General features: G+C 47.4%; 1 protein-coding gene across 7 annotated transcripts in view; it reads right to left on the bottom strand.

The window, feature by feature from the left end:
• The window catches only part of MED12L (mediator complex subunit 12L), a 1,138,385-nt gene that overhangs the window by 43,721 nt on the left and 1,066,784 nt on the right, over window positions 1-27,880 (bottom strand). For all 7 annotated transcript variants that reach the window (XR_010175887.1, XM_063916058.1, XM_063916059.1 and 4 more), the window contains one exon: window positions 14,615-14,696. Coding sequence is in view for 6 of the 7 variants with exons in the window: in XM_063916058.1 (XP_063772128.1) it covers window positions 14,615-14,696 (82 nt within the window). In the remaining variant the exon portion in view is untranslated. The remainder of the gene's footprint in view (window positions 1-14,614; window positions 14,697-27,880) is intronic.

Below are 27,880 nucleotides of genomic sequence, written 5' to 3'. Positions count from 1 at the left end.
AATAATCATATACGTGTTAAGCACCTTAGCATTAGTGCTTATAGTAGGACACCCTGAGGCATAGAACTTGCAGACAAAGAATTCACAGCTTCCCTGATCATGTCAAAAATTGATGTGCATCTTTGAAAATTCCTCATCTCACAGCTCCACAGAATACTGGGAACAAACCAAAAGAGTCCTTGTCAATACACTGCTAAACCAGGCAAGTAGTACCAATTTTGCACACCATTTCTTGGCAAAAAATACACAGAAACCTTTATTCACAGACGTACTTAAGGGGTTGTGCGATGGGGTCCCCGGTGGCCCCGTCGTACGCAAACATTTTTATGTTTGAACACGAGAAACGTATTTTTTTCTCCAATTCGTCTATTGGTGACAATATCCTTCTTTATTGTCGCTATATAGACGATATCTTCCTATTATGGAGAGGGGGACGGGATGCTCTTGTCAAATTTGTTGCTGAGGTCAATGACTCCGATTCTCCAATTAAATTTACATTGATGTGCAGCATGACAGACATCCATTTTCTGGATGTCAATATCCATCTTGAAAATGGCTGCTTGGCTACGGAGGTTTTTCACAAACCTACTGATCGGAATACGCTTTTATTAGCATCTAGCCACCATCCTGAGCCCCTCAAGAAAGGGCTCCCTCGCTCACAGATGATGCGAATAGCTAGAATAGCATCAGACCCCTCGAGAGTTCCGGATGAGCTGGATGCTTTAATTCATAACTTCATAACTAGGGGTTATGATCCTGATTTGCTGGAGAGGCAGAAACAGGAGGTTTTAGGTATGTCTAGGCAATCTCTTCTGACACCGACCGATCGACACCTTAAGAATAGGATTCCCTTCCCCTGTAACTTCACCTCATCGAGTGGAGGGGTGAGTAGAGCCACTAGGGCACTGTGGCCTATTGTGTCCTCAGATCCAGAGCTCAAAGTGTTTAACCACACTGCTCCTCTGATGTCATTTCGTCGTGGTCGTAACATCAAAGATAGAATTGTTAGAACAGATATTACTGGGATGGGTATCGCTAGGCCCCCTAATGTAGCTTACAAACCTGCTGGTTGCTATCGTTGCAGTGGGTGTGCCACGTGTAAATTGATGTTGAACTGTAGATCGTTCAAACACCCCCATTGCTCCAAAATATACGACATCAGGTTTGTTTTAACCTGTTCAACAACATTTGTCGTATATATTATTGTTTGTCCGTGTGGGCTCATGTATGTGGGCCAGACTACTCGGAAGTTTTCTGAGAGGATGGCGGCACATAGATCGGCCATAAAACTCACGCTTGAAGGAAAAGTGGTTGACCAACCAGTAGCTAAACACTTCAAAAATGCTGGTCACACATTAGAGTCACTCCGGTACTTTATCATAGATCACGTTCCCCTGAGCTTGAGGGGGGGTGATCGGGCTAAATCTCTTTTAGTCAAAGAAACTAAGTGGATATTGAGATTGGGTACCTGCGCCCCTGGGGGGCTCAATGAAAAAATTAATTGGAATACGCTTGTGTAATGTGGGGTGTTTTGTGCTCTTGGGGTTTACTTTATCTCTTTTCATTGATTTATGTAATCTTCTTATTGTTGTATTGATTTATGCCTACGGATAATGCTGCTTTTTTCATCATGTATTGCTGTTTTCCTTTGTTTTTATTTCAGTGTACGTCCCTGCCTGCCCGTAGTGATGACAGCCCAGCCTCCCCTGTGGATTATGCCTGCGCCTCCTCCCGCCGATGGTCTGCAGCCGGGTTCTGTGTGAACCGCAAGCTGCTGGTTTCCATGGTGACGGCTGTTTCCGGAAGTGGGTGTCTGACGTGAGCGGAAGCAGAGTGAGTAGCGGGCGCGCACATGACGGACGATGGCGGCGGGACTACTGTGGTATTTAGGAGGGTAAGTGTTTTATGTTTTTGTGTGTCTGTTGTGTCCTGACGACGGGGGTCCGTCCCCCGAAACGTTGACCGTGGAATACAATTTTTTGCATCATTTTGACTCTGAGTGCCGTTCATTGTTGGACAGTTATATATATATATATATATATATACCCAACTTGTACAGCCGGCACTCCACAGGATATTGCACTAACTTGCCAGGGTGCGCTCCAGAGGCTTGCCAACCTCAGACATAATCTCCCAATGATAGAGTCACTCCTGGACTGCCAATCCGGTGAAGAAATTAAGGTGCTTTATAAAGCACCTTAATTTCTTCACCGGATTGGCAGTCCAGGAGTGACTCTATCATTGGGAGATTATATATATGTATTTGTATTTATATAAATAATATATATAGTGTTTACTCTAGAATCCGGGCAGGGCGCCGGACCTAGAGGGGCACAAGCGCGTGCGCTGAAAAGGGGGGGCAGCCATGCAAAATAGGGGAGCGGGGTCGTTGCGGGTAATAAAAGTGGGCGGTTCAGCCCACAGACGTAAAAAAGGGGGGGGGGCTGCCGGCGGCGTCACTGTTGGGGGTGTGCCCAGCACCTACGGAGGTGCTGGGCTTCCCCCAAGCGCTCTCTCAGCGTGAATGGATGCCGCGCTGTGAGGGCAGGAAGCAGGCGGCTGTTTTAGCAGGGCGCCGCAGAAAGGGCAGGGCGGGTTTTGCCCTTAAAAAATCGGACACACACTCTCTCTCTCTATATATATACATATACTGTATATCTCATATATATTATATGTGTGTGTCTAAACTGTAAGCCTCCAACAAGATAAACATAATCGAAGGATGATTTATCATTTCAGAAGTTTATTAGTGTATTATATGCTTAGGTAGCCAGTTTATTAAAAAATATAAAAAAATAGAAGCATTGGTTAACATCGGTCTTACAGTACCAATGTTTAGGTCTAAACAATGTTTTATATTCAATGTTGAAAAACATAAATTTAACCAATGCTTTGTATTTCAATATCCAGTTTTAATTCTGCCACAACTCTTACAATGCCTTAAACCACTCCTCCCTTGCTGACATCCCTGACGTCATCTGTAGTGTGATAATGTTTGGTACTTGTTCTTATGTTATAGTATGCCACTGCATATAGGGGGTCATTCCGAGTTGATCGCACGTAACAACGTTTTGCTGCCCGTGCGATCAACTAGACGCCGCATATGGGGGTGTATATTTCTGCATAGCAGGGCTGTGAAAGCTTGTGCACCCATGCTATGCAAAAGAAGGTTTCCTGTAAAACAAGGCCAGGGTAAGATTTACTTACCCTGTTCGATCGATCCAGCAATGCAGGTCCCGGAATTGACGTCAGACATCCGCCCTCCAAACGCCTGGACATGCCTGCGTTGGACTCACCACTCCCTGAAAACGGTGAGTTGACGCCCGTTTCTGCCTTTCTCCTGTCAATCTTCTTGTGGTCGCCGCTGCAACCACTTTCCTCGCTAGCGACGTCGCTGCCTGGGGACGGCCGGCGCCGGGCAATGACGTGACTGCTCAATGCGGCCGTTGCGCATGCGCAGTTCCGACCCGATTGCACAGCTGCGAGGAAGCACAGTGTGCGATCGGGTCAGAATGACCCCCATGAGGTGTCATTCAGAGTTGATCGCAACATCAAATTTGTTAGCAGTTGGGCAAAGCCATGTGCACTGCAGGGGAGGCAGATATAACATGTGCAGAGAGAGTTAGATTTGGGTGGGTTATTTTGTTTCTGTGCAGGGTAAATACTGGCTGCTTTATTTTTACACTGCTATTTAGATTTCAGTTTGAACACACCCCACCCAAATCTAACTCTCTCTGCACATGTTATATATGCCCCCCTCCTGCAGCGCACATGGTTTTGCCCAACTGCTAACAAATTTGCTGCTGCGATCAACTCTGAATTATCCCCATTGTACTTATGCTCTATTTTTCTGTTATGGTGAAATGTTTTATAGATTTACACTGTACACTTTATGTTGTCTTATAAATAAAAAGTTATTAATACATTAGAGACAGCAGTCTGCTGGAAAGAAAGAGACCTTCACTAGTTCCTCACCTCTATGGGGAATTCAAGTGTTTTGCGTGCCAGCAACTACTAGATGATGCCCAATGGAGCAATTGAAGTGTTAACTATCCTCCCTGCCTACATGCTGCTCACTATTTCTTGTGTTAATCTGTGTGTGTGAAGGGTACAGTATGTGTCCCCTAAGAATCTATATTTACAACCTCTATTTTTGGATATTCAATAATATTCTAGTCTGAGAATCATGGGGGTCATTCCGAGTTGTTCGCTCGGTAAATTTTTTCGCATCGCATCGATTTTCCGCTTAGTGTGCATGCGCAATGTCCGCACTGCGACTGCGCCAAGTAAATTTACTATGCAGTTAGGAATTTTACTCACGGTTTTTTCTTCGTTCTGGTGATCGTAATGTGATTGACAGGAAGTGGGTGTTTCTGGGCGGAAACAGGCCGTTTTATGGGTGTGTGCGAAAAAACGCTACCGTTTCTGGGAAAAACGCGGGAGTGGCTGAAGAAACGGAGGAGTGTCTGGGCGAACGCTGGGTGTGTTTGTGACGTCAAACCAGGAACGACAAGCACTGAACTGATCGCAGATGCCGAGTAAGTCTGGAGCTACTCAGAAACTGCTAAGAGGTGTGTGGTCGCAATTTTGAGAATCTTTCGTTCGCAATTTTAAGAAGCTAAGATTCACTCCCAGTAGGCGGCGGCTTAGCGTGTGTAAAGCTGCTAAAAGCAGCTTGCGAGCGAACAACTCGGAATGAGGGCCCATGACTTTAATGTTTCATTCATTTAATAATTTTAAGTTGTTTTTGAGGTATACTTTGCAGCAATGACCTGATATATTGGCAACTACTTTTCCTATTAATTTTCTATATTGACTCTGTGAATTAGCATCGAAGATGTACTGGGGATGTAGTCAGGATCCCGGCACTCACCATCCCGATGCTCACAATAGTGGCTCCGGAATTACAGCGCTCAAAATACAGACAGATCTTGACCATTGGGATTCTGCTGCCCGTATTGTGAACGATGGGATTTTGAAACCAACCCGATTTATTGATATTTAGTTGAATCCATTCTCAACCCAGACAAATTTTTTGGTGTCACTGTTTGCGACACAAACCCAAAGCATAACAGACCGACTCCCGTGCCTTGTGGCTGCCATATTTTTGTCTTCAAATGCTTTTCCTGTTTCCCAAATGTATGTTTTGTATTCTTGACGAAAAAGTTTCATTTTATCAGTACACAGAACTTTGTTTCAAAATGTTTTGACTCATATTTTCGAAAATTGACCTTGTTGATAAGGGGGGGAGTTGTTCGCTCGTTGCCGATTTTCGCTATGCTGCGATTAGTTGCAGATTGCGCATGCGCAAAGCCCGCAGGGCGCATGCGCTTAGTTATTTAACACAAAACTTAGCTGTTTTGCTGTGGCTTCTGCGGAACTTTTCAGTCGCACTGGTGTTCGGTAAATGATTGACAGGAAAGGGGAGTTTCTGGGCGGCAACTCAGCGTTTTCCCGGCATTTGCAAAAAATGCAGGCGTGTCAGGGAAAAACGCGGGAGTGTCTGGAGAAACAGGGGAGTGGCTGGTCGAACGCAGGGCGTTTTGTGACGTCAAACCAGGAACTAAACGGACTGAGCTGATCGCAATCTGTGAGTAGGTCTGGAGCTACTCAGAAACTGCATAGAATTATTTAGTAGCAATTCTGCTAATCTTTCGTTCGCAACTCTGCTAAGCTAAGATACACTCCCAGAGGGCGGCGGCCTAGCGTGTGCAATGCTGCTAAAAGCAGCTAGCGAGCAAACAACTCGGAATGAGGGCTAAGGTTTCCTCCAGATAATTCTTTTATGCAGATCAATTTGGGTAAACATCTAAGTGCTGTGGATTACTACACTAGTGTTAGTTAACCACTTGCCTGTCATGATCACATCTGATGTGACCACCCCAGGCTGGGCTTTGCCTGACATGGTCGCATCTGATGCAACCAGTCCGAAAGCTGACTGTGCGACTGCAGGAAGAGAATCCGGGTTAAGTACCTGGACCCATATTTTATCGCGGCTCTGACAGCTGGTTATCAGGAATTATGCTTTGCGAGTCTGAGGCACGTTAAGCCTAATCACCGATAAGTGGCAGGTATCGGGGCTAGTTGGCTAACCCTGGCGAAACCATTAGCCATGGAAAATAACTGCAGCTAATTGGATACCACCCTAGAACTGTTTTAACCTGGTTTACATTAAGGCCTAACCAGTCGATAACATTTTTAGGCCTTTAAAAAAATAAAGCATCACTGAATGAACTAAAAGGGTGCACAAACATTTAGATGTAACACGTTGTCTGTTTTATTTTTTTGTAGCCTGTTAAATATAGCAGGTAAATAGAAACTGTGCATTGAAATGTACAGACATATCTCACATTTCAGTTTGTATCATGTAGCGGTTGTGTTAAATTCTTTTCACACAGAGATTCAGTGGAACGTGGTGCCAATACATTTTAAAACAAATGTATAAATGAAAAGTATACTGGGAAAGCTAACTAGGCAATATAAAGTAATTCGGGAATTATACTGTAGTAATGTCTGCACTGAACAACCTAAACACACAAAACGGTATATTTACCAAAGATAGGTTTTGTCAGGTCTATTAGATATTATGTTCCCAGCTGTGATCACCGTGGGCCAGTGGTGGACACTGGGAAGTGGAAGCTTGGATGCCTCAGATAATTCTTGCATAAGCAGGAGAAATGGTGCTTGATGCTTACAGACTAGTTAAGTTACTGATGCTGAATGGTGACGTCACAGATGGTTACTAGGGAACTGACGAATACCCAGGACAGAGTCGCGGAGTCTAACCTGCCGGTTTTCTTCTCCAGGCAGGCTTGGACTGGCCCACAGGGGTACAGGGGAAACCACCGGTGGGCCCCACTGCCTGGGGGCCCACCGCCTGCTCTAAGGATCAGGTTCCAGACTATGCACTTGAATTATACATTATACATATGTTACCTTATACTGGACTACGGTGTATTTTCTACAGTGCATTGCTGTTATTAATCTGTTATTAATCTGGTACATTATCATGCATGCAGCAGCTTAATATACTGTATATATTTATGAAGGGGCCCAGACATTGCACTCTCTAATGTTTAATCAAACCAATGAGGTGGCTGGCCACACCCCCTCTGCAGAATGGCCACACACCCACTAAAGAATGGCCACACCCCTAACATGGGCCCCTACCACTGCATTCGCCCGGTGGGCCATACATGCCCCAGTCCGACACTGTCTCCAGGTATCCCCGCAAGGGGATTTGTGTTTCGCTGCACCCGACGAGCAGGCCGTGGCCCTCTGCCAGGGTTTCCCTGTACTGATGCCTGTGGACCACTAACAACTAAGGTTCTGTGATAGGACCGATGATACAAGGTATAGAGCTAAAACCAATGGCACAGATAATTGGACTGGAACCGATGGTACTGAATTATCAAACTGGAACCAATGGTGCTTGTATTGGGCTGGAACGATGGCAGCGAGTATCGGACTGATAGAACAGAGTACTACCACAAGTTGCAGGAGTACACAGTCTCGAGCCCAGAGACGTTGCTCAGTGAAACAACGTTGTTCAAGGCACCTGCAGTTTGTCTGTGCAATGTGCATGTGAAAACGTAGCCGATCCACCCATTTTACCAGCGCCACCCCCGCAATGCCATAACTCCACCCCCACAACGCCCGCCACTGTCAAGTCCACACAGCTGCAATGCGGCAAATTGCCGCATGCAAGCCACAATAGCGGCAAGGTTTAAAAGACCCCCTATATTACTATTGCCATTTTAAATGCAGCCCCCAAAGCCTCCAAGAATCGTTGGCATTGAAAAGCCAATCTTTAGTAAATAAACCCCAAAGTCACAACTCTATGCAGGATACTGAACTCTCTGATAATGAAATTATGACTATGAGGGTGAATCAGACCTGATCGTAGATGTGCTAAAAATAAGATTTTACTTACCGATAAATCTATTTCTCGTAGTCCGTAGTGGATGCTGGGACTCCGTCAGGACCATGGGGATTAGCGGCTCCGCAGGAGACAGGGCACAAAAATAAAAGCTTTAGGACTAAGTTGTGTGCACTGGCTCCTCCCCCTATGACCCTCCTCCAAGCCTCAGTTAGGATACTGTGCCCGGACGAGCGTACACAATAAGGAAGGATTTTGAATCCCGGGTAAGACTCATACCAGCCACACCAATCACACCGTACAACCTGTGATCTGAACCCAGTTAACAGTATGACAAACGTAGGAGCCTCTGAACAGACGGCTCACAACAATAACAACCCGATTTTTTTGTAACAATAACTATGTACAAGTATTGCAGACAATCCGCACTTGGGATGGGCGCCCAGCATCCACTACGGACTACGAGAAATAGATTTATCGGTAAGTAAAATCTTATTTTCTCTGACGTCCTAGTGGATGCTGGGACTCCGTCAGGACCATGGGGATTATACCAAAGCTCCCAAACGGGCGGGAGAGTGCGGATGACTCTGCAGCACCGAATGAGAGAACTCCAGGTCCTCTTTAGCCAGGGTATCAAATTTGTAGAATTTTACAAACGTGTTCTCCCCCGACCACGTAGCTGCTCGGCAGAGTTGTAATGCCGAGACCCCTCGAGCAGCCGCCCAAGATGAGCCCACCTTCCTTGTGGAATGGGCCTTGATAGATTTAGGCTGTGGCAGGCCTGCCACAGAATGTGCAAGTTGAATTGTGCTACAAATCCAACGAGCAATCGTCTGCTTAGAAGCAGGAGCACCCAGCTTGTTGGGTGCATACAGTATAAACAGCGAGTCAGATTTTCTGACTCCAGCCGTCCTTGAAATATATATTTTCAATGCCCTGACAACGTCCAGCAACTTGGAATCCTCCAAATCGCTAGTAGCCGCAGGCACCACAATAGGCTGGTTCAGGTGAAACGCTGAAACCACCTTAGGCAGAAACTGAGGACGCGTCCGCAGTTCTGCCCTGTCCGAATGGAAAATCAGATATGGGCTTTTATACGATAAAGCCGCCAATTCTGACACTCTCCTGGCTGAAGCCAGGGCCAGTAGCATGGTTACTTTCCATGTAAGATATTTCAAATCCACCGATTTGAGTGGCTCAAACCAATGGGATTTGAGAAAATTCAAAACTACATTAAGATCCCACGGAGCCACTGGGGGCACAACCGGGGGCTGTATATCTAGTACTCCTTTTACAAAAGTCTGGACTTCAGGAACTGAAGCCAATTCTTTCTGGAAGAAAATCGACAGGGCCGAAATTTGAACCTTAATGGACCCTAATTTGAGGCCCATAGACAATCCTGTTTGCAGGAAATGTAGGAATCGACCCAGTTGAAATTCCTCCGTCGGGGCCTTCCTGGCCTCACACCACGCAACATATTTTTTCCAAATGCGGTGATAATGTTGTGCAGTCACCTCCTTCCTGGCTTTTACCAGGGTAGGGATGACCTCTTCCGGAATGCCTTTTTCCCTTAGAATTCGGCGTTCAACCGCCATGCCGTCAAACGCAGCCGCGGTAAGTCTTGGAATAGACACGGTCCCTGCTGAAGCAGGTCCCGTCTTAGAGGTAGAGTCCACGGATCTTCCGTGAGCATCTCCTGAAGTTCCGGGTACCAAGTTCTTCTTGGCCAATCCGGAGCCACGAGTATCGTTCTTACTCCCCTTTGCCGTATAATTCTAAGTACTTTTGGTATGAGAGGCAGAGGAGGAAACACATACACTGACTGGAACACCCACGGTGTTACCAGAGCGTCCACAGCTATCGCCTGAGGGTCTCTTGACCTGGCGCAATACCTGTCCAGTTTTTTGTTGAGGCGGGACGCCATCATATCCACCTTTGGTTTTTCCCAACGGTTCACAATCATGTGGAAGACTTCTGGATGAAGTCCCCACTCTCCCGGGTGTAGATCGTGTCTGCTGAGGAAGTCCGCTTCCCAGTTGTCCACTCCCGGAATGAACACTGCTGACAGTGCTATCACATGATCTTCCGCCCAGCGAAGAATCCTTGCAGCTTCTGCCATTGCCCTCCTGCTTCTTGTGCCGCCCTGTCTGTTTACGTGGGCGACTGCCGTGATGCTGTCCGACTGGATCAACACCGGCTGACCCTGAAGCAGGGGTTTTGCCAGGCTTAGAGCATTGTAAATCGCTCTTAGCTCCAGTATATTTATGTGAAGAGACATCTCCAGGCTTGACCACACTCCCTGGAAGTTTCTTCCCTGTGTGACCGCTCCCCAGCCTCTCAGACTGGCATCCGTGGTCACCAGGACCCAGTCCTGTATGCCGAATCTGCGGCCCTCTAACAGATGAGCACTCTGCAACCACCACAGAAGAGACACCCTTGTCCGTGGAGACAAAGTTATCCGCTTATGCATCTGCAGATGCGATCCGGACCATTTGTCCAGCAGATCCCACTGAAAAGTTTGTGCGTGGAATCTGCCGAATGGAATCGCTTCGTAAGAAGCCACCATTTTTCCCAGGACTCTTGTGCATTGATGCACAGACACTTTTCCTGGTTTTAGGAGGTTCCTGACAAGTTCGGATAACTCCCTGGCTTTCTCCTCCGGAAGAAACACCTTTTTCTGAACCGTGTCCAGAATCATTCCCAGGAACAGCAGACGTGTCGTCGGGGTCAATTGAGATTTTGGAAAATTCAGAATCCACCCGTGCTGTTGCAGCACTACTTGGGTTAGTGCTACTACGTCCTCCAGCTGTTCTCTGGACCTTGCCCTTATCAGGAGATCGTCCAAGTAAGGGATAATTAATACGCCTTTTCTTCGCAGAAGAAACATCATTTCGGCCATTATCTTGGTAAAGACCCGAGGTGCCGTGGACAATCCAAACGGCAGCGTCTGAAACTGATAATGACAGTTTTGCACCACGAACCTGAGGTACCCTTGATGTGAAGGGCAAATTGGGACATGCAGGTAAGCATCCTTGATGTCCAGGGACACCATAAAGTCCCCTTCTTCCAGATTCGCTATCACTGCTCTGAGTGACTCCATCTTGAACTTGAATTTTTGTATGTACAGGTTCAAAGATTTCAGATTTAGAATAGGTCTTACCGAGCCGTCCGGCTTCGGTACCACAAATAGTGTGGAATAATACCCCTTTCCCTGTTGTAGGAGGGGTACCTTGACTATCACCTGCTGAGAATACAGCTTGTGAATGGCTTCCAATACCGTCGCCCTGTCTGAGGGAGACGTTGGCAGAGCAGACTTTAGGAACCGGCGAGGGGGAGACTTCTCGAATTCCAACCTGTAACCCTGAGATACTACCTGCAGGATCCAGGGGTCCACCTGTGAGTGAGCCCACTGTGCGCTGAAATTCTTGAGTCGACCCCCCACCGCCCCTGAGTCCGCTTGTAAAGCCCCAACGTCATGCTGAGGGCTTTGCAGAAGCCGGGGAGGGCTTCTGCTCCTGGGAGGGAGCTGCTTGGTGCACTCTCTTACCCTTTCCTTTGCCTCGGGGCAGATATGACTGTCCTTTTGCCCGCTTGTTCTTATAGGAACGAAAGGACTGCGGCTGAAAAGACGGTGTCTTTTTCTGTTGGGAGGGGACCTGAGGTTAAAAGGTGGATTTCCCGGCTGTTGCCGTGGCCACCAAATCCGATAGACCGACCCCAAATAATTCCTCCCCTTTATACGGCAATACTTCCATATGCCGTTTGGAATCCGCATCACCTGACCACTGTCGCGTCCATAAACTTCTTCTGGCAGATATGGACATCGCACTTACTCTCGATGCCAGAGTGCAAATATCCCTCTGAGCATCTCGCATATAAAGAAAAGCATCCTTTAATTGCTCTATAGTCAATAAAATACTGTCCCTATCCAGGGTATCAATATTTTCAGTCAGGGAATCCGACCAAACCACCCCAGCACTGCACATCCATGCTGAGGCGATGGCTGGTCGCAGTATAACACCAGTATGAGTGTATATACTTTTCAGGGTAGTTTCCAGCCTCCTATCAGCTGGATCCTTGAGGGCGGCCGTTTCAGGAGACGGTAACGCCACTTGTTTTGATAAGCGTGTGAGTGCCTTATCCACCCTAGCGGGTGTTTTCCAGCGCGCCCTAACCTCTGGCGGGAAAGGATATAATGCCAATAACTTCTTTGAAATTAGCAGTTTTCTATCGGGGTTAACCCACGCTTCATCACACACTTCATTCAATTCCTCTGATTCAGGAAAAACTACAGGTAGTTTTTTCAGACCCCACATAATACCCCTTTTTGTGGTACTTGCAGTATCAGAGATATGCAAAGCCTCCTTCATTGCCGTGATCATATAACGTGTGGCCCTACTGGAAAATACGTTTGTTTCTTCACCGTCGACACTAGATTCGGTGTCCGTGTCTGGGTCTGTGTCGACCGACTGAGGTAAAGGGCGTTTTACAGCCCCTGACGGTGTCTGAGACGCCTGGACAGGTACTAACTGGTTTGCCGGCCGTCTCATGTCGTCAACTGATTTTTGTAACGTGCTGACATTATCACGTAATTCCATAAACAAAGCCATCCATTCCGGTGTCGACTCCCTAGGGGGTGACATCACCATTACCGGCAATTGCTCCGCCTCCACACCAACATCGTCCTCATACATGTCGACACACATGTACCGACACACAGCAGACACACAGGGAATGCTCTTATCGAAGACAGGACCCCACTAGCCCTTTGGGGAGACAGAGGGAGAGTTTGCCAGCACACACCCAAGCGCTATAAATATATAGGAACAACCCTACAGAAGTGTTGTTTCCTTTATAGCAGCTTAATATATCAATATCGCCAAAAAAGTGCCCCCCCTCTCTGTTTTTTTACCCTGTTTCTGTAGTGCAGTGCAGGGGAGAGTCCTGGGAGCCTTCCTCGCAGCGGAGCTGTGCAGGAAAATGGCGCTGTGTGCTGAGGAGATAGGCCCCGCCCCCTATTTCGGCGGGCTCTTCTCCCGGTGTTTGCGAGACCTGGCAGGGGTTAAATACATCCATATAGCCCCAGGGGCTATATGTGATGTATTTTTAGCCAGAACAAGGTATTATCATTGCTGCCCAGGGCGCCCCCCCCCCCCAGCGCCCTGCACCCTCAGTGACCGCTGGTGTGAAGTGTGCTGACAACAATGGCACACAGCTGCAGTGCTGTGCGCTACCTCATGAAGACTGAAAAGTCTTCTGCCGCCGGTTTCTGGACCTCTTCACTTTTCGGCATCTGCAAGGGGGTCGGCGGCGCGGCTCCGGGACCGGACTCCATGGCTGGGCCTGTGTTCGATCCCTCTGGAGCTAATGGTGTCCAGTAGCCTAAGAAGCCAATCCATCCTGCACGCAGGTGAGTTCACTTCTTCTCCCCTAAGTCCCTCGTTGCAGTGAGCCTGTTGCCAGCAGGACTCACTGAAAATAAAAAACCTAATAACTTTTTCTAAGCAGCTCTTTAGGAGAGCCACCTAGATTGCACCCTGCTCGGACGGGCACAAAAACCTAACTGAGGCTTGGAGGAGGGTCATAGGGGGAGGAGCCAGTGCACACCACTTAGTCCTAAAGCTTTTATTTTTGTGCCCTGTCTCCTGCGGAGCCGCTAATCCCCATGGTCCTGACGGAGTCCCAGCATCCACTAGGACGTCAGAGAAAATAGCAAATCTATGATCAGTTTCTCTGACATGCGGGGGGATGCCCAGCACAGGGCTAGTCCGCCCCGCATGTCAGGATAGTCCGCCCCGCATGTCAGGATAGTCCGCCCCGCATGTCAGGCCCTGCTCCCTCTTGCAAAGGTGCAAAAGCATCACACGGCGGCTATGCTTTCGCACCCGCCAAGTAGCTACCTGCCTAGATGCACTGGCAGGCCGCTACACACCACGTTCTGGGTCGCAACGGTCCAGACACGCCTGCGTTGTCTGGACCGCGCCCCACCAACGGCGTTCTAACACCGTCGGCATGACCCCTCCTGCCGCGTGACTGCCTCTGCCTGTCAATCAGGCAGAGGCGATCGCACCAGTAAGATGCTTTCACATCTCACTGGTTGCGCAGTGCGCCCACTCGGCGAGCGCATTGCGTAAAGGGCTTCAGAGTGCGATGGCTTTTGTAGCAGTGATCACCTCTGAATTAGGCCCTACTGTATGTCCATAAACAACTGCATGTAATGACAAGTAGAAACGGTGTGGTATATTTTGTCAACATTTATCATGTCGACATTCAGAATGTCTACATGGTTGTAATGTTGAGACGCAGCATGCCGTCATTGACCACAGTGACATACATCATGTTAACACAGGTGAAATGTCAACATGATGTTCTTGGTGTTCTAGCAGCAACCTGCCTGGTATGGCAGCTTCAGTGGTATCTTCTGGTTTCGGCAGTGACATCACCTCTTACGGATCCTGCGCAGCTTCTGGCGGTGAGTCCTGCTAATCCTAACCTCTGACCCTCCCCCTAGTGCCTAACCTTAACCCTCCTGTGCCGGTCCATGTGAAATGTCGACACTACACATGTTGACACTGTGAACATCTCAATGTTATGCACTTGCCGGCATGAATGCCGACATTATAAATGTTGACATGACTACATCACATTAGAACAATTACCTGTAATGTGTAATGATCTTGGTTTATGCTACAATGAGTTTGTTTAGATGCTGTACATATTCTGTATTGTACTTACTTGAAAGCTGTTTCTGAAGTTGTCTGACTAAGGCTGCAGTTTGCTGTTGTTGCTGAGTCTGTTGTAAGCCTTGGATGGGGAACTGAAAAACATTTTCCAAAAAGAAGCATTTAATTACACTGTACATATGACTGTGTATTGCCATTACAGGTTATCAATATACAAGTTTCTGGCACTTAACAGAACTGAAGGACACTCACAAAAAGCTGTGATAATGAAGGGACATACAGTATGCAGTGCCATAACTAGACATTTTAGCGCAGTGTGCAAGAAACAGCATTGACACCCACCCCCATATACAAATCAGGGGCAGTGCGCACCATAGGCACGCAACAAAAAAAATATAGAGGAGTGGCCACAAAATAATACCAATTCATATTATGCTGTCACTTACACACATTACACAGGGTAGAGCCCCTTTTACACATTATGCCAGGTAGAGCCCCTGTCACACATTACGCCAGGTAGAGCTCCCGTCATACATTATGCCAGGTAGAGCCCCAGTCACACATTACTCCAGATAGAGCGCCTATCACACATTATGCCAGGTAGAGTCTCCTTTTACACAGTATGGCAGGTAGAGTCCCCTTTTACACATTACACCAGGTAGAGTCCCCTTTTACACAGTATGGCAGGTAGAGTTCCCTTTTACATATTACGGCAGGTAGAGTCCCCTTTTACAGATTACGGCAAGTAGGGTCCCCTTTTTACACATTACGGCAGGCAGAGTCCCACTTTTTACACATTATGGCAGCAGAGTCCCCCTTTTTACGCAACACGGCAGCAGAGTCCCCATTTTTACACATTATGGTAACAGAGTCCCCCTTTTACACATTAGGCAGGTGGAGTACCCTTTTACACATTACGACAGGCAGAGCTCCTTTTTACACATTACGGCAGCAGAGTCCCCCTTTTACACATTACGGCAGCAAAGTCCCCTTTTTACTCATTATGGCAGCAGAGTCCCCCTTTTTACTCAACACGGCAGCAGAGTCCCTATTTTTACACATTATGGTAACAGAGTCCCCCTTTTACACATTAGGCAGAAAGAGTCCCCTTTTACACATTACAGCAGCAGAGTCCCCCTTTTTACACATTATGGCAGCAGAGTCCCCTTTTTACACATTAGGCAGGCAGAGTCCCCTTTTTACACATTACGGCAGGCAGTGTCCCCTTTTTACACATTATGGCAGCAGAGTCCCCTTTTTACACATTAGGCAGGCAGAGTCCCCTCTTTACACATTAGGCAGGCAGAGTCCTTTTTTACACAGTACGGCAGGTAGAGTGCCCTTTTACACAGTATGGCAGGTAGAGTGCCCTTTTACATAGTACGGCAGGTAGAGTGCCCTTTTACACATTAGGCAGGTAACATAATAACATAGTATCTAAGGTTGAAAAAAGACAATTGTCCATCGGGTTCAACCTATTTGTGGTCTCCTATGCACGATTATTTTGTAGAACATTTTGACCGAACTTGACGACTACCGTTACGTTTTACCCCTCTTTTTTATAAATACCATAGTGCGTGACTATGCCCTGTAACCCTGGATATCCTTATCCATTAGGAATTTATCTAACCCATTCTTAAAGGTGTTGACTGAGTCTGCCATTACAACTCCCTCAGGCAGGGAATTCCAAACACGTATCGTCCTTACCGTAAAAAAGCCTTTACGCCGTATTGTGCGGAATCTCCTCTCCTCTAACCTGAGCGAGTGTCCACGAGTTCTCTGTGTTGATCTAACCAAAAACAGGTCCTGCGCAAGATCTGTATAATGTCCCCTTATATATTTGTAAATGTTGATCATGTCCCCTCTTAATCTCCTCTTTTCCAGTGTAAACACGCCTAGTCTTGCAAGCCTTTCCTCGTATTCCAGCGTCTCCATACCCTTAATTAGTTTGGTCGCCCGCCTTTGAACCTTTTCTAGCTCCAGGCTATCCTTTTTGTAGTAAGGTGCCCAGAATTGTACACAGTATTCTAGGTGTGGCCTCATATGTGATTTATATAACGGGAGTATAATACTCTCGTCCCTAGCATCAATTCCCCGTTTTATGCATGCTAATATCTTATTAGCCTTCTTTGTTGCAGTCCTACTTTCGGTACTACTGCTTAGTTTGCTATCTATGAGGACACCTAAGTCCTTTTCCAGTACAGAATCCCCTAATTTTACCCCATTTAGTAGGTAGGTGTTATTTTTGTTCTTGTTACCACAGTGCATTACCTTACACTTGTCTGTATTGAAGCGCATTCTCCATTTCGCTGCCCAAGCTTCTAATTTAACTAAGTCGTTCTGAAGCGACTCAGCATCCCTCTCCGCATTTATAACTTTACACAATTTGGTATCATCTGCAAAAATTGACACCATGCTCTCTAGACCTTCTGTTAGATCATTAATGAAAATATTGAACAATAGCGGTCCTAATACAGAGCCTTGCGGCACACCACTTAGCACTTCAGTCCAAGTTGAAAAAGATCCATTACTGCAGGTAGAGTCCCCCTTTTTACACATTATGGCAGCAGAGTCCCCCTTTTTACACATTACGGCAGAAGAGTCCTCTTTTTACACAACGCAGCAGCAGAGTCATTTTTTTTCAACATTACAGCAGCAGAGTCCACTTTTTACACATTATTATTATTATTATTACATTTTATTTATAAAGGCGCCACATGTGTTTCGCAGCGCCGTACAAAGGACAGTACAGGGAGACAAAACATAGCATTACAGTAAATAAATAACAGAAATAGAGTACAGGTAACATAGAGCACCACACATTCTCAAGACATAATACAGCTAAGATGTAAGTATTTAGGGAGTGATCATCGTACTACTAGAGGCTGGTGGCCATAGATGGAGATGAGCCTTTACTAGCAGAGTAAAGATGGTCTTTGAGTAGGGGAGAGCTGCGAGTGAAATGTGTCGAGACGAGGGCTTAGCTAACAAGAGGAAAGAGGGCCCTGCTCTGAAGAGCTGACAATCTAGTGGGGAGGGGCGACACAGATGACAAGAGGTGCAGGCAAGCGGGAGTTAGCCTGATGGCAGTATGCAGGCAAAGCTGAGATGTTCACGGCATGAGGCAGGGGGGTGGAGGCACGGCTTCAGGACTGGGTTATGCATCGGGAGGGTATGCATTATAGCAGCAGAGTCCCCCTTTTTTACATATTAGGCAGCAGAGTCCCCTTTTTACACATTACGCAGGCAGAGTACCCCTTTTTACACATTACGGCAGAAAGAGTCCCCCTTTTGCACATTATGGCAGCAGAGTTTCCCTTCACAAACAAACCCAGCGTTCGCCCAGACACTCCTCCGTTTCTTCAGACACTCCCGCGTTTTTCCCAGAAATGGCAGCGTTTTTTCACACACACCCATAAAACGGCCTGTTTCCGCCCAGAAACACCCACTTCCTGTCAATCACATTACGATCACCAGAACGAAGAAAAAACCTTGTAATGCCGTGAGTAAAATACCTAACTGCATAGCAAATTTACTTGGCGCAGTCGCACTGCGGACATTGCGCATGCACATTAGCGACTAATCGCTCTGTTGCGGAAAAAAAATAACGAGCGATCAACTCGGAATGACCACCATTATTTTCAAGCGGCAGTCATTTACAAGGAGGTCCAACTGACCGAGTAGAATGGGCTTTAATGGTAGCAGGAGCTGGCAGACCAGCCTGTACATAAGCATGTGCAATCACCATTCTAATCCATCTGGCCAAGGTCTGCTTGTTAGCTGGCCAGCCACGTTTGTGAAAACCAAACAAGACAAAAAGAGAATCATATTTCCTAATGGAGGAGGTTCTCTTCACATAGATACGGAGAATCTGTACCACATCCAAAGACCGTTCTTTGGAAGACACCTCAGGAGAATTAAAGACCGGAACCACAATTTCCTGGAAGACACCACCTTAGGCAAATAACCCGGACGCGTTCTAAGAACCGCCCGGTCACGGTGAAAAATCAGACAGGGGAACTTACAGGATAAGGCATCCAAGTCCGAGACCCTTCTAGCTGAAGCGATAGCCAGCAAAACAAAACCTTAAGGGAAAGCCACTTAAGGTCAGCATACGCAAGAGGTTCACACGGAGACTCATGCAAGGCCTCCAAAACCACAGACAGATCCCAAGGTGCCACAGGTGGCACATAAGGAGGCTGAATATGCAACACGCCCTGAGTGCAGGTATGAACATCAGGTAGGGCAGCAATCTTTCTCTGAAACCAAACCGACAAGGCAGAAATGTGAACCTTGAGGGAGGCCAGACGAAGGCCTAAATCCAGGCCCTGTTGTAGGAAGGCCAACAGCTTGGCCGTACTAAACTTGAAAACGTCATGATTGTGAGACGCGCACCAAGTAAAGTAAGCATTCCAAACCCTATGGGAAATCCGAGCAGAAGCCGGCTTACAGGCCTTCAACATTACAGGCCTCTTGAAGCTTCCGTATTGAGGGCCAAGGGTTTTTCTGAAGCGGTCGTTTAAACTATGTTGTAGTTTAAACGACCGCTTAAGAAAAACCCTTGGCCCTCAATACGGAAGCTTCAAGAGCCACGCCATCAAAGCCAGACGGGCCAAGTCCTGGTAGACACAAGGGCTCTGAATGAGGAGGTCTGGTCATTGTGGAAGTAGAAGGGGACGATCTAGCGAGAGGCCCTGTAGATCGGAGAACCAGTGCCGTCTGGGCCACGCTGGAGCGATCAGAAGTAGGTTTACTCCTTCTTGCTTGAACTTCCATATTACTCTGGGCAGGAGTGACACCGGAGGGAACACGTACGACAGCCGAAAGTTCCATGGAATTGCCAGAGCGTCCACGAACGCTGCTTGAGGCTCCCTTGTCCTTGCTCCGAAGACCGGAACCTTGTGATTGTGTCGATATGCCATCAGGTTCACATCTGGAAGGCCCCACATGTCCACGAGAAGTTGAAATACCTCTGGATGGAGGCTCCACTCTCCGGCGTGTATGTCCTGACGACTGAGAATGTCCGTTTCCCAGTTTAGGCCGGCAGATGGCGTTCTGCCCATTGAAGAATCCATGATACTTCCCTCATTGCCATGCAGCTCCGAGTGCCGCCTTGATGATTGATATAAGCCACTGTGGTGGCATTGTCCAATTGTACTTGAACAGGTCTGTTCTGAATTAAATGCTGGGCCAGGTTTAGTGCATTGAACACTGCCCGCAGTTCCAGAATATTTATCGGAGTAGAGACTCCTCCTCGGTCCACTGACCCTGAAGAGAGTGTTGTTCCAATACCGCGCCCCAACCTCTCAGACTGGCATCAGTCGTCAGCATGACCCAGTTGGATATCCAGTAGGGACGGCCCCTGCTCAATCGATGGTCCTGAAGCCACCAGCTCAGTGGCAGTCGGACCTATGGAGACAAGGAGATCATGTGAGATCTGATCCGGTGAAGCAGGCCATCCCACTTAGTCAGAATTAACTCTAGGCAGGAGTACACCGGAGGGAACACATACGGCAGCCGAAAGATCCACGGGATTGACAGAGCATCCACAAATGCTGCTTGAGGATCCCTTGTCCTCACTTCGAAAACCAGAACCTTGTGATTGTGTCGAGACGCCATCAGGTCCATATCTGGGAGACCCCACTTATCCTTGAGAAGTTGAAACACCTCTGGATGTAGGCTCCATTCTCCGGCATGCACGTCCTGACAACTGAGATAGTCCACCCCCCAGTTCAGAACGCCTGGAATGAACACTGCTGATATGGCCGGCAGATGGCATTCTGCCCACTGAAGAATCCTTGATACTTCCCTCATTGCCATGTGGCTTCGAGTGCCGCCCTGATGATTGATATACGCCACCGTGGTGGCGTTGTCCGATTGTACTTGAACAGGTCTGTTCTGTATTAGATGCTGGGCCATTGTCAACGCATTGAACACTGCCCGCAGTTCCAGAATGTTTATCGGGAGTAGCGACTCCTCCTTGGTCCACCGACCCTGAAGAGAGTGTTGTTCCAACACCGCGCCCCAACCTCTCAGACTTGCATCCGTCGTCAGCAGGACACAGTTGGATATCCAGAAGGGACGACCCCTGCTCAATTGTTGGTCCTGCAGCCACCAGCTCCGTGACAGACGGATCTCCGGAGATAGGGAGATCATGTGAGATCTGATCCAGTGAGGCAGGCCGTCCCACTTGGACAGAATCAACTTCTGCAGAGGGCGAGAATGGAAATGAGCATACTCCGCCATGTCGAAAGCTGACACCATGAGACCTAGCACTTGCATTGCCGAATGTATCGACACTTGCGGACGAGATAGGAAGCATCGAACCCTGTCCTGAAGCTTCAGGACTTTTTCCTGAGACAAGAACAACCAGTGGTTGTGAGTGTCCAATAACGCTCCCAGGTGCAACATGCTCCGAGCAGTAACCAGGGAAGATTTCTTCCAGTTGATTAGCGACCCGTGGGCTTTCATGAACTGGACCATCAGATCTAGATGACACAGGAGAAGTTCTGGGGAATTTGCCATGATCAACAAATCGTCCAAGTAAGGTAGGATCCTGGCCCCTTGATGGCGGAGTGCAGCTGTCATTACCGCCATGACTTTGGTGAAAACTCGCGGAGCCGTTGTCAAACCAAAAGGTAACACCCAAAATTGGTAATGAAGGTTTCCCACCGCAAACCTCAGGTACTGCTGATGAGACACTGCAATAGGAATATGCAGGTAGGCATCCTGTATGTCCAGGGAGACCATATAGTCCGCAGGCTCCAAGGCCAGAATAGAGCGCAGAGTCTCCATACAAAACATGGAGACCCGCACATAATTGTTCAAGGACTTCAGATTGAGAATGGGCCGCGAGGACCCGTTCGGTTTCGGGACTAGAATCAGCGGTGAATAGTACCCCTTGCATCTCTGAGGCAGAAGCACCTGTACTACCACTCCTGTGGGCATGAGGGAATGTACCACCGAATGCAGAGTGTTTGCCTTCACCTGGTCCAAAGAAACCTCTGTCAGGCAAAATCGATGAAGGGGACGGTTCTTGAAAGGTACGGCGTAACCTCGAGCAACAATTTCCCTTACCCAGGCATCTGAAGTGGTCTTCAACCATTCCTGGGCAAAACTTAGAAGCCGGCCCCCCACCCTGGGATCCCCCAGGGGGAGGCCCGCCCCGTCATGCAACAGGCTTGTCAGTTTTGGAAGCAGGCTGATGGGCAGCCCATGCCCGCTTGATCTGGGCTTGGCAGGTTTGGAAGCACGATTTTGCTTTGGGTATGTCTGACCTTTTGCTTTACCTGGAGGACGAAAGGGGCGAGGGAAAGTACTTTTAGCCTTCTGTGCGGAAGGAGCCGTACTAGGTAGGCAAGCTGTTTTAGCAGTAGCCAGATCAGCCACAATCTTATTTAGGTCTTCGCCAAAAAGAATGTCTCCCTTGAAAGGAAGTACCTCCAGGGTTTTCTTAGAATCCATATCCACCGACCTGGATCTCAACCAAAGGATACGTCGAGCCAAGATGGACGTAGTGGCAGCCTTGGCCGCCAGCACCCCGGCATCGGAAGTCGCCTCCTTAAGGTACAGAGAAGCCGTGGCAATATATGAGAGACATTGTCGAGCATGCTCCGAAGTGTTGGAAGGCAACTCTGCCTCCAACTCCTGAGCCCACGCCTCAACAGCTTCAGTAGCCCATGTTGCTGCAATGGTTGGCCTATGCACAGCCCCGGTTAGGGTGTAAATCGCTTTCAAACAACCCTCCACATGTCTATCCGTCGGTTTCTTCAGAGAGGTGACGGTAGTTACTGGCAGAGCTGAGGAAACTACCATGCGTGCCACATGAGAATCTACAGGCGAAGGAGTTTCCCAATTTTTACATAGCTCTGCAGAGAGAGGATAGCGAGCCAACAGTCTCTTATGCGGTGTGAATTTTGTTCCCGGATTTTCCCATGATTCTTGACGTATGTCAGCCAGGTGTTGAGAATGAGGTAAAACTTGTTTAACCAACTACTTACGTTGAAATCTGTCCGGATTTGTAGAGACAGCCGCAGGCTCAGGTTCATCAGAGACCTGAAGAATGAGCCTGATAGCCTCAATTAAATCAGGGACATCCACCAGTGACTTTCCTTCCCCATCAGAAGCATCAGAATCAGTGTCTGTGGGGTCTGTATATGCACCATCCTCCTCAGAGGATGTGTCCGGGACGGCGGAGTATTGTGAGGATGTAGCGGCCCGTTTAGAAGACGTCTTAGTCTTAGGTGGGCAAGAGTGAGACTTATTTTTAGTCAGCGATCGGTTCAAGTGCTGTGACTGTGTCGAGATTTGATTCGCCCATGGCGGATTCACTGTAGGGACCATAAATTGCTGCACTGGCATAGGAGGTCCCACAGGGGGCTTAAGTTTAGTTACCGGTGTAATTAACAACATGGAGAAGGTAGCCCAAGATGGGTCATTAGTCGCACCCGGTGCTACAAATCCACTGAGGGGTTAGGTACCCCCTGAACCTGAACTCTCTGCTGCCATATTTTCCTCTAAATTGACTACAGCATTACTACCATGCAATGTGGAAGAAGCCCCAGTTCTATTGCCATGTGTAGCCGACATAATGATAAGCACAATATCAGGCAACCTGGTACAATCTTAGCAGCAATATACCTAGCAAGAACTCCCAGTGTAGTGTGACTTCTCTGTCAGCACAAACCGGGAATCCAAGATATACATATATATATATATATACATATATATATATATATATATATATATATACACATACACATACATATATATATATATATATATATCTATAGTGACTATAAATCACAAAGATAAATACACAGCAAGTATATCTTGTGAAATACCTATATTATTCAGAAACCTGACACACTTAGCCCCCTCAGATAACAGAATATAGGAGTAGCAGCTGAATGAAATACCCGAGATGGCAGCCACGCAGCAGCTACATGCACACGCACATATATAGTCACAAGCGTACCATGCAGGAATTATACCAAACCATAAAACTGCACTGGACTATCAATACAAAAAAATACTCAGTATAGCTATATATGTACACAGTAGATATAACAAAACACAATAGATACTGGATGTATATCACAGGGTGTTTGTACCACACAACCCTGAATGTATGCACTCTTTCTTAACTAACACTGTCCCTTGACAGGTAAAATACTTAAGTGTCTGTAAAATGCACAACGCTGGCGAGCAGGCGGCTTTACAGAGGAGGATTTGCTCCAGCAGTCCCAAGAACAGCGCAGCTCTGTGTGATGGCGGCTGACAGGGAGTGAGGGAGAGATATGCAGCTCTAGGGCGGGAACATTTACCCAAATGGCGCCCTGGGGCTGAGGGAGGGGCTACAGGTTAGGCCTTATCCCCCTGCTGGCTTCCCCACCGGGCACTGCAGACTGTATAAAACTGGGTCTTTTATAGGAGAAAAAACCCCACCTGTGCCTTGTGTCCCGGTGACTAGTGGAGCGGCTGCCCTTTACAGTGTCCACGCCAGCATGCGCGGCCCGCTCCCACGGCCGCGCCGGATGGCAATAATAGCTGGCCAAAGAGACCCCTTACCTCCCCTTGTACACACGATTCCGGAGGGCAGCGGCGAGTGTCTGTGACTGACGGAGAAGGACAGCGGAGCCTCCGCTGTAGGTACCCAGCAACCAGGGCGCGGGAGTATACAGCGCCACTGGGGGAGTGATGGAGCTGCAGCAGAGGATGTCTATCTGACATTCAGTAAAGCTGCAGCCCTTGAAGTCTTCAAATTTCTTCTTTCTTCTGAAATTAAGCTATAATATGGGCTGCAGGAGCAGCCCCCCTGTTGATTGCCTGCTTACTGCATGGCACCAACTTACAAACTGAGCTCCTGTGCACGGAGGCGGGGTTATAGAGGAGGCGGTGCTATGCATCTTGAGAACAAACAGTCAAAGCTTTGAGCCTGTTGGTGCATTGGATCAAGATCCTACTCTACACCCTGATGTTAATCCTTGTGGAGCCCAGTGTACCCCACAGAAGAAAACTTATTTATTATTATCTTTTATTTTTAAGGCACTACAGGTACAGGGAATACACAGGTAAAAGTGACACTTGAAATATCAAAAGTCCAGTAAATATAAAGTGACATCTCTTTAGGACAGCACAGAACAAGCAGCACATACATATGTAGCAAAGGCTTGCATCCACAGCAGGAATGTTATGCTGCCATTCATGTAACGTGAAACACATTCAATGATGCTGCCGCAGTTTCTGAAAGCTTTGGTATCTTCATTCATTTTTGATACATTCAATCCGGTTTTCTATAACCATTTATACTCCTTTAAAAAAAAAAAATTCAGAGTGCCCCTCCCCAAAATTAATAACCAAAACCAATTTTAAGGCATGAGCTGGTTTCACTAAAGCATTGAGATAATGACCATGAGAGGTGGCAAGCTGGATACAGCATGGGGCTGAACCCACACAGAAAGTTTTTTTTATCACCACCTAGCGCAATCCACCTTTGTGCTACTACAATGGGGCTCTTCTTAGCAGCCCTGGCACAGTGGGTACCAGGGTGGTGGTTTATAGTAAAAATAAAAATAAAATACTGATATAGAACTACAAGTTTATTATTTATTTATTATCAGTTTCTTATATAACGCAGCATATTCCGTTGCACTTTACAATTAGACAACAGTAATAGAACAAAACTGGGTAAAAGCAGACAGACATAGAGGTAGCTTACAATCTAAGTTGCTGCAAGTCTTGGTAACCTCTAGCTAAATGAACTTCCTAGGCTGCCAGAGCACGCTGGAGCTGGAAGAACTACCGGTACAGTAGCTAATGGCTGTTATATTGTGAGCTTAAACAGGTAGCTAATGCCATCTTCAGCTGGTATCAGCCACTGTAGCCTATAGGCTACAGATCGCACAATTGACTAGGAGAGGGATCCGCACGTTGGGGTCCCGAAGCAGAACGTAAACTTAAATGCAGAGAGTTTGTCACTTAAACATGAAATAGTTAATGCAATAAATAAGCGCATTACAGCTATGTTACCTACAGTGCCTCAAAAAGGTACTGTATGGCCTTTCAGCTTACACCCAGCTGACCCAGGTTAAATGTTTCACGTACGTTTAAATAATTGTCCCACAGTGTCAAGGGACTGCATTCCCAAGGTGTACATGAGCTGTATAACCCACAAGCTTTCACCAAACTTTGGTTCCCAGTAAATTTCACATGAACTTATTAGATATCACATGTCCATATAATTACACACACGGGGAAGATTCATGTTCTTTGTACAAACATAACATGCAATCTATCCACTAACCAACTATAAATCACTGTACCTACTAGGAATGTCTCATAACAGCCATTTTTTTGTCAGGAAAACATCATACCTTGAGGAAAAAAAACTTATTTTCTTAGTTCTAACTCCCATATATTACCAACATGCCTGTACCTTAAAAGGCCCATAAGGAATATTCCTATGACAAATGCAAGCTCTAAATGCGCAGTAAAGAGAGAAATATAAGTAAAGTCATTGAGAAGTCTGTATGACTCCAATTCTCAGACAGAACGGAAATATAAACTAAAAATGTAAGCATATAAACGAGTACTCCATGTGGCCTGATTGAGATGATTAATTACAGGCAAAAACAGCATAAAACTATGAACTGCAGTATAAGCAGAAACTAAAAAAACAACAATAATTACAGTAAAATCAGTATTACATTAAAATCCTCGTTTGTAGTTAGGGCCTGATGAAGAGTTAGACATAAGTCCAACTGCAGACTGCAAAATTGTGTTAGTAGCAAAAATGTGCTCGAATTATGTGACGAAAGAAAAAGAATAACAAATACCTGCATAGAAAAATATCATGTTTCTGCACATATTCAGAGCTGTACACATCTTAAGAAACCTTAATGAACTTTGCTCCGGAGCCCTGAGAGGGGAGGGTGCGAGTGGGTACTATTAGAGCAGTATGATTTACCGGCGCATGGGATCCCGATGTGTACGAAGCCGACAGGGGTGAGTAAGGGGTGTACTCCCCTCTCCCCAACTCCTAACCCTCCCTCCCCACAGCCTTACCCTAACCTCCTCCCTTGGTGCCTAACCCTAGCCTCCCCTCGTAGGTGCCTAAACCAAACCCCCATCCCCACTGCCTAAACCTAATCCTCCCTCATCCCCTGCAGCCTAACCCTAATCTTTCCGAGGGGTTGACTAACCCTAACCCTCCCTGCCTGCAGCCTAACCCTAATCTCCCGGGACGCAGCCTATCCCTTAACCCCTCCCCCTCGGCTTACATTCCTTGCGGCGCGGTCTCTTCTCTTTCGGGATTCTGGCTGTCTGTATTCCAGAATGTTATACACATTCTGTATGCTGGTGTCGGCATTCAGAATAGGGTCGGTATTCTGGCGTCGGTATTATGACTGCCGGGATTCAGACAGCCAGGATCCTGACTGCTTCACTACCTAAGCCCAAGCTTTTTTAAGGGACCCGGCAGGACACACACCAGGGCACACGCCAGCTGTACAAGGTCAAGAGAGCGTGCATAGCAGATTTCATTCACATTTTTCCAGGTGGACGAAGCCATGCCGCAGAGTATTGGCCACACCTCTTCCATCACTCGGGCCATCATTGCTCTCCATGGCTTCTTCTTATGACTTTTCCTACGTGAGAATGCTCCCACCCTCCCATATACAGGCCCCCTACCCTCCCATACACAGGCCCCCTACCCTCCCATACACAGGCCCTTACCTTCCCATGCACAGGCCCCTACCCTCCCATGCACAGGCTCTTACCCTCCCATGCCCAGGCCCTTACCCTCCCATGCCCAGTCCCGTACCCTCCCATGCACAGGTTCGTACCCTTCCATGCACAAGCCCCTACCCTCCCATGCACAGGCCCTTACCCTGCCATGCACAGAGCAAGACATATGAGATGCGCTATGCACTGTTGTAGGACTCACTGCATCAACACCTGTGGCTTAGTGAGTGGCAAACATAAGCAGAGTACAGTAGGGATATGCGCACATAATATAGCATGACACCTGGAGATGCAGCCTAGTTAGACCTGGCCACATCTTCAGATACAGCACATTAGGAGTCATAGCACTAGCCCGCTTAGCCTTTGTATAAATAGTTAAATACACATTCTCATGCTATAATTATAGTTAAAAAAAGATAACATACAAAAATACGATGGTTGGGAGTCTGCTACTGCCAGAATGCTGGCAGGGGAGCGAGCGCAACGAAACCCCTTGCAGGTTCTATTCCCACTCCATGGGTGTAGTGGACACCAAGGAGTGGGAATAGCTGCCGGCATTCTGGCGGTCGGGATA

This window comes from Pseudophryne corroboree, chromosome 4, assembly GCF_028390025.1.
Source record: "Pseudophryne corroboree isolate aPseCor3 chromosome 4, aPseCor3.hap2, whole genome shotgun sequence".
Taxonomy (NCBI): Eukaryota; Metazoa; Chordata; class Amphibia; order Anura; family Myobatrachidae; genus Pseudophryne; species Pseudophryne corroboree.
This window is presented reverse-complemented; position numbering and strand designations above follow the sequence as displayed.